Source organism: Mus pahari, chromosome 4 (assembly GCF_900095145.1).
Source record: "Mus pahari chromosome 4, PAHARI_EIJ_v1.1, whole genome shotgun sequence".
Classification (NCBI taxonomy): domain Eukaryota; kingdom Metazoa; phylum Chordata; class Mammalia; order Rodentia; family Muridae; genus Mus; species Mus pahari.
The window spans coordinates 50,369,675-50,378,686 of record NC_034593.1 but is presented as its reverse complement, the minus strand read 5'-3'; the positions used below and the strand labels follow the sequence as shown (position 1 = coordinate 50,378,686).

The 9,012-nt window shown below is 42.2% G+C and overlaps 1 protein-coding gene across 2 annotated transcripts in view; it reads left to right on the top strand.

Annotated features, from left to right (window-relative positions):
* Positions 1 to 9,012, top strand: part of Wwtr1 (WW domain containing transcription regulator 1) — a 114,659-nt gene that overhangs the window by 89,236 nt on the left and 16,411 nt on the right. For both annotated transcript variants that reach the window (XM_021195990.2, XM_021195991.2), the window contains exon 4: positions 7,107 to 7,306. In XM_021195990.2, coding sequence (XP_021051649.1) covers positions 7,107 to 7,306 — 200 coding nt within the window. The remainder of the gene's footprint in view (positions 1 to 7,106; positions 7,307 to 9,012) is intronic.

Genomic DNA, 9,012 nt, shown 5'->3' with positions numbered 1-9,012 from the left:
GTGTGTGTGTGTGTATAGACTGGATAGATAGACCTTTCTTAATGCTTTATCGTCCTCTTCCTGCTGTATTCTTTGCTTTTGTTTTCTTTCAGTCTTTCCGTGTTCTAGCTGGTCTCAAACTCTGGCTTGGTTTAGGTCACTCTCCAACTTCAGTCTGTCTCACACCAAGGCGTGTGTGTGTGTGTGTGTGTGTATGTGTATTGTTTTGTTCTTCTGTGACTTTGTATATTTCACAACATTCTCTAGACCCATTAAATTATTTGTTCAACATAGTAGGAGCTTAATAATTGTTTATTCATATTTAAATATTAATTCTAATCATAATTCAGTGCTTTGCCAAGACATCTACGAAGCTGGGCTTGACCAGCATTTCTTAGCTCTCTTACTCAGGAGTCCTGAAAGGTAGAGGTGTAATTTTTTCTCTCTTCGAAAAGGACAGGGACCTCTTGAGTATATTTAAGACTGAGAAGTCCAGCAGTAAAATAGATTTACAATCTTGATTGACAACATAATACACCTGGAAACAGCTCCTTTGCATCTTATTTACTTTTATGAAATACATTAGAGACCATATCCCACTCCAACCCTGTGTCTTTTCCCCACCTCCCTGTTAATTATACTCCCTAATTAAATGTTGCACTTTTACAAAAAAAATTGTGTAGAATTTCTATACACCTCTACACCCAGTTTCATCTGCTGTTAAATCTCACATTCATGTGCTGTGTTTGTAATAACTAATAAACAAGTGTTGGCTCATTGTTGCTAATTAAACTCCATACTTTAAGCCAGGTATGGCAACTCATGCACTTGGGAGGCCAAGATTGGAGGATTGCTAAAGTTTGGAGGTCAGCCCTGGTTTACGTACCAAGTTTCAGGATAGCCAGGGATACATAGTGAGGTCCTGTCTCAAAAAGACCAAATAAATAAATAAATAAGAATAAAAAATAAAATTAAAACCTCCAATCTCCATTCAAATTTCATTCATTAGCTTTTAGCTGCTGCCTTTATCTGTTCCACACCTCATACAGCATCCGGACAGCTCCTTCACCTGTCCTGTCTCGAGCATCCGGACAGCTCCTTCGCCTGTCCTGTCTCGAGCATCCAGACAGCACCTTCACCTGTCCTGCCTCGAGCATCCAGACAGCTCCTTCACCTGTCCTGTCTCAAGCTGCTTGGGTGTGGTCATTTCTTTGGTTCTCTTTGTTTTGCATCACTTTGGTAGTTCTGAGGAGTATTGCTCTCATGTTTTATATAATTCCCCTTTATTAGAATCAGACTTCCCCACCAAATGCATGTGCGCACACATGTACACACACACACACACACACACACACACACACACACACAGTTAGACTTGCATAATGGTTTTGGGAAAGAAGATGATGGAGATTTTTAATTTTAAAGCCAAGGCACACCATTCTCACCATGTCCTGTCAAGGTTATATGCTGTTGTCACACCTTGCTGTTAATGCTGACCCTGGTCACCTGGCAAAGTCCTGTTTTTCAGGTTTCTGTACAGTAAAGCTTCCTCCTTTTTCTTTGGAACTGTGTATTTTTTTTTTAAGAACTATTTGTATGTCTGTTTCAGAGGTTTGTCTCTTATGCCCCTTGTTCATCCAGTTAGTTCTAGCATCCAGTTCTATGTATGCATTAGTATAGGCTCCATTGGTATTGTGCTGTTATTGAGCTGATGAGCCCCAATGACTCCCAGTGTAGAACTGTGCATGTTTGGTAGCCATGGAGACACAGAAAGAAATAGGTGCAGAAATGGGAAGTCTCGGTTTAGGACGACCTCAGTGATTCATTTAAGTGGGACTGTGCCACTGAGACGTTGAGGAAAGTAGAGCTTCAAAACTGTGACTCCAGGATGTTGTCAGCAGAGGAGGAGAAGAAGCAGAGAATTTGATGGGAAGCATTGCTAACCTTGGATATGCCCTCCTTCTCTCCCACACTCAAGCAGGACATGCAGGGAAGAATCAGAAGGGAATAAAGTCACATCTGTGTCTCTCTTAGCTTCTGTGAAGCACCTGGCCACTGGAACAGGGTCTTTCTTTGCACAGTCTACCTACAGTTGGCTTCATTTCTGCCTCTGAGGGTCTCTATAATCATGCCTAACCTTATTGTTTGCCCTTGTTTTCTCCACTTTGCCTTCTGTGAATGTAGAACCAAAAGCTGTTTGTAAATGAGGGAGACAGGACTAGAATCCAGAAGAACAAGCCACTAGATGTCTCTGAGGCCGAACAGACACTTGTCAAACATCCTGAGCACTGTGTCCAGCAGCCTCTTGAGTTGCAGCTCCCTCTGTTCTGGCTCCTCAGCTCTTGGACTGGGGAAGTTGCCAGAACACTTTCTCCTTGAATTGTCCCTCCGCTGTCTGTTTCCTGGGGCTGCAAAGGGCAGCAATTCAAAAGCAGAGGCTTTTCCCACCTAGATAGAACTGAACTCAGGAACATTCGTCACTTTGAGCTCATTTTACTCTTAAGGTTTTGTAGAAATGGCCATGAGTATTATGCTAGAGAGGGTAAGAGAATGACACTGCGCAATGTCCCTGGGAAGCATTGAACAGAGGATCATGTCCATTTTCAGTAACCCTTACCCACAATGCTTCACCAAGGATGTTCATTGTTACTGCATCACAAGTCACATGCTCCACAGTTTGTTTTTCGCGCTGTTCTATTTCATATTATAAAAGGCTTAATTTCTCTTCTTTTCTTTTTAAAGCCAATTTTCCAAAAAAAGAAGAAAACCAGTTCTTCTCCTTTCCCCCAAAAGATGAAAAAGATAATTATACTCTCTTGGAAGCAGGAAAAACAGATGGCTCAACTTGAGCTTGATTCTATTTTGTGTCAGTAGAGGAATCATGTGTTTGGATTATTTCTTTCTTTGGAGGATAGCAAAGGTCTCGAACCCATAAGGTCTTTAGTCTTTCTGAGCAGTTCATGATAGTTTGGCCTCATACTGCATTGGGGTACTCTTTTTAAAAGTGGGACCATTGTTTACTCTCAAAAATGTTCTGGAATATCATCATCCCAAGGAATATTTTGTGCATTGCAGTCAGATGTTTGACTGTTTTCCTGGTGACATTCTTTGTGCTGTAGCCATCTTCTCTTCCCCTGACCCCCAAAGGCAGTGACTTTAAAGACATTCGACCAGCAGTGACGGTCATGAGCTCCAGTCTAGCGGCATCTCAGGAGCCTTTAGACATTAATCAGTGGGAAGGAACAGAGTTGAATGGTAGATGCCTGAATTAAGCCAAGACACTTGGCTTCTAGGCTGCTTCTTCTTGGTCTTGTTTTCCTAATTTCTGAATTGCAATCTGCGAAACTGCAACAGCAGACTCTTAGCTCTGATGGTCTTACCTTCTCAGCCTTATTTGTTGTGTTTGAAATAATTCTAGTGTCATTTTAATTCACGGGATCCCGGAAAATACTGAGTTTGACATTTGCAGGGCCATAGTTTTTGTGTTTTGAACTTTTTTGGGGAAAAAAATGATTTATTTTTATTTCACGTGTGGGAATATTTTGGCTGTATGTATGTTTATGCACTGCATGTGTGCCTGGTGTCCGAGAAGGCCAGGAGAGGGCACTGGGTTCCTGGGAACTGAAGTTAAGGGGAGTTGTCAGCTGTTACACATGTGCTGGGAAACCTCCTTCCGCAAGAACAACAATCACTCTTAACTGCCTAGTCATCTCTCCAGCCCCTGCTATTTCAGTTTTTAATTAAAAAAATTGGCTCGTGTTTTACATAAGTAGTATGTGCATGTTGGCAGAACTTAAATGATGCAGAGTGGAAGAGGGTCTTCCATCTTGGACACCTACCCAGCCTCCTCCACAGAGGCACTGCTGTTACCTGTTTCTGGCTGATTCTAGAACAAGTGGTGTATATGCATAGTCTACCCCCCCTTCTCATTAGTTATCCCATGGTCTGATATATGGTTTGTCCCCTGTGGTTTTGTTCCTGTGATCTGTGAGATTATCCTATTCCCTTATTTTCTGGAATTATTATTATTGTTGTTGTTGTTGTTCTTCTTCTTCTTATTATTATTATTATTTAGAATGCCCTTGAAAGGACGACTATAATGTAAAACTGATAGACAGTAAGATCATGTTTAGAGGGCTGGAGAGATGGCTACTCTTCCAGAGGACCCAGGGTTGATTCCTAGAAACCACATGGCAGCTTACAACTCTCTCAGCTCCACTTCCAGAGGATCTGACATCCACACACAGACATCCATGCAGGCAAACCACCAATGCACATTGAATGAATGAATGAATGAATGAATGAATAGATCCTGTTTAGTCTTTTACTATTGTAATATTATTATAAATATCCTCACGTGGTGTGGTGAATGTGCTGTGCTTGACTATGTTTTATTTTGAAAACAAAGCCATTGTCTAAGGTCGAGACTCTGAAGTTAATAACCAGGGATGTTTAGTCTAAATGGTCAAATCTAAATTTGGTGGAAGGAAAAAAGAGCTCTACTGTCTCTTCCCACCAGTGTCTCCCGTGAGAGTGAACACCTGCAAGAGCAGATGTTCTGAAGATCAGCGAGGGTGTGGTTTTGGGAAGAACCGGCCTCTGAGTCTTAAATACCCAGATTTTAAAAATCAGACATTAATAAAAGCTACAGAGAGCGTCTGGTTGTGGTATGGAGTTGTGTGGTGGAGGACTGACTGTACTGTCTGTGAGCAAACCCTGGGCAGCAAGGATGTTCTGTAAGGATGCTCTACTTAGGTTGCTGAAGACAATGCCCCACCAACCTTGTTATGTTGGTAACTTCGCAGACCTCAGTCAGAGTCTTTAAAACTTGAGAAATTTGGCCTGGAGAGGTGGCTCAGTACTACAGAGTACACGATGTTCTTCCAGAGGACCATCTCAGATCTCAAAACCCATGTCTGGTGGCTTGTTTCGCTTTCCTAGGCCCCCATAGATACACAAACACATGAATAAAAAGTACTAGATCATTTACATTTAGAAAAAAAGCCAATAGTATTAACAGCCTGTGCTTTTTAACCCCGCCCACCCTCAATCTGGACATTTCTGATGTTTGGGACATTCTGTGTCATTCCTTGCCTATAGCAGTTATGTCAGTAAAGTAGAAAAGCTCTTTCCTAGAGAGTGCAGAAATGTCTGTCCTTTGAGTTAATTGTTTAACACTTCCTTCCTTTGACTCGAAACAGATTTTATGAATTAACTCTTCTGGATGTCGGATTTTTGTCTTAGGTGAAACTGTATATGAGGTAACATTTTCCCTGTGACACTATATATCCAAAATCTTTCTTTCTCCAGCCTTCAACAAAGGCTGGCTATATATACCAAGTTCTGGAAGGAAAATATACATTTCAAATATTCTGCCATCAATAAGGACTGTGGGTTTTTTGTTTGTTCGTTCGTTTGTTTGTTTTTCTCAAACTAAGTGTGGGAGAAATGCCCATAGGGTTCCATAGGGTCCTTATATCAAAGGTTAGTAATTGAGTTGGGACGACCTCCCATCTGTTATACATGCTATAGACACAGAATGTCTTTTATCTAAGTAACTTCATGTATAGGATATCATGTTTCCACATGATATTCACTCCAAACTGAAGATTAAAATATTCAACTTGGGGGCTTGGGGTAGTGTGGTATAGAACATTCTTTACATACAAGATCCCATCCCCCAAACAAATAAATGCAAACCTTTAGCTTTGGGGCTTTAATTGAAACATCTCAGAATTTGGAAGCAGAATTAGGGTCTGTATTCAAGCACAACCAAGGTCTCAAAATGTGTATGTGTGTGTGTTGTTTACTTAGCATATATATCTGTGTATTACATTCATGCCTGGTGACCGCAGAGGTCAGAATAGGGTGTTGGGTCTCCTGGCACTGGAGATGGTAATGAGCTTCCAAGAGTATTGAGAACCTGGACCTCTAAAAGAGCAGCCAGGAGGCTCTTCACCATGGCGTCCTCTTTCCAGCTCCTCTTTATTTTATTTTATTTTATTTTATTTTTTGAGACAATGTTTCTCTGTGTAGCTCTGGCTGTCATGGAACTTGCTCTGTGGGCCAGGCTGGCCTCCAACTCAGAGCCTGCCTCTGCCTCTCCAATGCTGGGGTTAACTGTGTATGCCACAACTTCCTGGCCTCCCTGCCTACCCCTGTGGACATTTTAAGACAGGATTTCATGTAGCCCAAACAGGGCTCAGCTTTGCTGCATTGCTGAAGAGTCCTCTGCGTTTCTGATTCTCTGTTTCCACACCTGAGTGCTAGGATTATAGGAATGCACCATCACTCCAGGTTTATCCGACGCCAGGGGTGAACCAAGAGCTCCTTGCATGTTAGTCAAGTACTCTATTAACTGAGCTGTGCTTCCCATCCCAGGAGTTAGTCTTTCTCAAGAAAGGATGAAATGGGCCTCTTTTATGATTGACGTCTTTGTTTGTTTGTTTGTTTTCCCTGTTACTCTCAGTTCACCCACTCATCCTGTGTATTCTTATATAGCCATTGGATATTGAGAGTTGACTACATGCCTTCTGTAATGCTGCTACATCTATCCTGGGTGTTTGGAAAGTTCATGCACTCCTGGGTGTCCTGGTGAAAAATTTTTCCTAAGTTGTAACAAACTTCGTGCGACATATTTTGACCACTATTTTTTATGTTATATCTAATATGTATATGAGGCTGGGGCTTGTAAGATGGCCTAGTGGGTAAAGGTACTTGGTATAAGCCTAGCTTTCTGAGTCCAACTCAGGGACCCACATGTGGAAGTAGAGAACCAACTATGGCTTACATGTGTATGTGGCTCACACGTGCACAAGCATGAGCACAGAAACCTACACACATGTATACACACACACACACAAATAAGTATGATAAAAAACGTATTCTAGGTATAAGAAACACGAATTAAGATGTTTTACAGTACAGAAAGCTAATACTGGACAGTGTGGACCTGGTACCTGTACCTTCAGGAATTGAATAATTGTTAAATAATAGTAATTAATGGTAAAGTGCTTGAAAGGAATTCAGGAATCTATACTCTATGCACAAAGCATTCTGATGGTCTCTTTATGATAAGGTGTCACAGACCTTGGTCATTGATCTGTTTTCATTATTCCCTTCCGTAGCGATGAATCACCAGCACCAGCAAGTCGTGGCCACTAGCCTGAGTCCACAGAACCACCCGACTCAGAACCCACCCACGGGGCTCATGAGTGTGCCCAATGCACTGACCACTCAGCAGCAGCAGCAGCAGAAACTGCGCCTTCAGAGGATCCAGATGGAGAGAGAGAGGATTAGGATGCGTCAAGAGGAGCTCATGAGGCAGGTATGGTCTTCCATGGTACCCGCTGGAGAGTCTGTGGCCTTAGGTGGCCCTTTGCTTTCAAGATAAGGCCAAAGACTCCTATTCACAGACCAGTTTCTTCTCTCAACTCTCTCTGCCTCAACTATCTTCAGGGCTAACCTTAGGAGCTAAAGATCTAAACTAGCTCATGGACATGGTTATATTGGCATGGCTACCTTGCCTGCCACTATTCACAGACCAGTTTCTTCTCCCAACTCTCTCTGCCTCAACTATCTTCAGGGCTAACCTTAGGAGCTAAAGATCTAAAAACTAGCTCATGGACATGGTTATATTGGCATGGCTACCTTGCCTGCCACTGGTAGTGTTTAAAAAGAAAGGAGAAACTGAGAAAGAACATCTTCCAATTACTTTGTAACAAATTATCCCCCAAACTCGGAGACTTGAAATAGTCATTTACTTTAATCACAGTTTTGTAGTTTAAGAATTTAGAAAGGGCCAAGGTAGGTGGTTCTTCTGTTGCCATTGACTTGAGGTTACTTAGTGGTAGTCAACTGGTGCGTGGTTTGCAAGGTCCAGGAGGATGTAGCTAATGGTGAGTACTGCTGGCAGCTGGGGCTTAGTTGGGATTACAGGAAGCATAACAAGCTCAAGAGTACCAGGACATTATGGCAGCAATCCTCCGGAAGAGAGAGTAGAAAGAGATGGGAGAGAGAAGCTGCCAGTGTCTTAGGGTCTGGTTCTAGAAATGGAGTCAACTTTCCCCTTTCAAGGAGATAGTAGGCAGGCATTCCATAAAACAAGTCCCCTGTAACCAGCCATCTTGTTCTACAATAGAGCGTGAAAAAGGATAGAGTCAAAGCAGAATGAGAAGGAAAACTGGTTTGGATGTGGATTTGATCAGAATGTTCTACAAACCTGCATGGGCATCTTTTAGACTTTTTTTCTTTTAAGTTTGTCTTTTTATAGCTGGGCATGATAGCACATGCCTTTAATCCCAGCCTTTGGGAGGCAGGGGTAGGTGCATCTTTGTGAATTCAAGGCCTGCCTGGTCTACAGAGTGAGTTCCAGGGCAGCCAGAGCAACATGATGATACATTGTCTCAAAAAAAAAAAGTCTTGTTGTCAAACTTGTTGTCAAAGATCCTTCTGCCTCAGCTCCTAAATCCTGGGATTAAGATGTGCCACCCTGCCCATAATATTTATTCCCATATTTGTGCACATTTATTCACCTATTTGGTCAAGAGAAAACTGCTATATGTCTTCCGAGGGCTCAGCATTGTACATCATAAACAAAATAAAGAAGCCAGGCATGGCGATGCATTCCTTCAGTCCAGAACTCAGAAGACCGACTCAGGGTTGAGAGTTTGAGGCCCCAGAGTTGGCTGGGGGCCTAGCTCAGTGGGAGAGTACTTGCCTAGAGTGTTCAAGGTTCTGGTTCCCAGAACAGAGCAGAAAGAAAGAGAGAGAAGCAAAAAAGAAGAGGATATGGGAGGGAGAAAGAAAGACGATGGGGGGGAGGGGCAGAAAGAAAGACACCTGGCTGAGTTCGAGTCTTTTTGCCATCGTTAAAAGCGTAGTTTTAACTGCTCAGAGAGTATCCTTGGAAGGGAATATGGGGGTGTTATAAAGACTTTCTCAAGTTACAGCTGTTATTTTAAAATCTATTCATTTTTTATCAATTGCAATGTCTTGCTCATCAAATACATCTCAGATGTAGTGTTTGAAAAT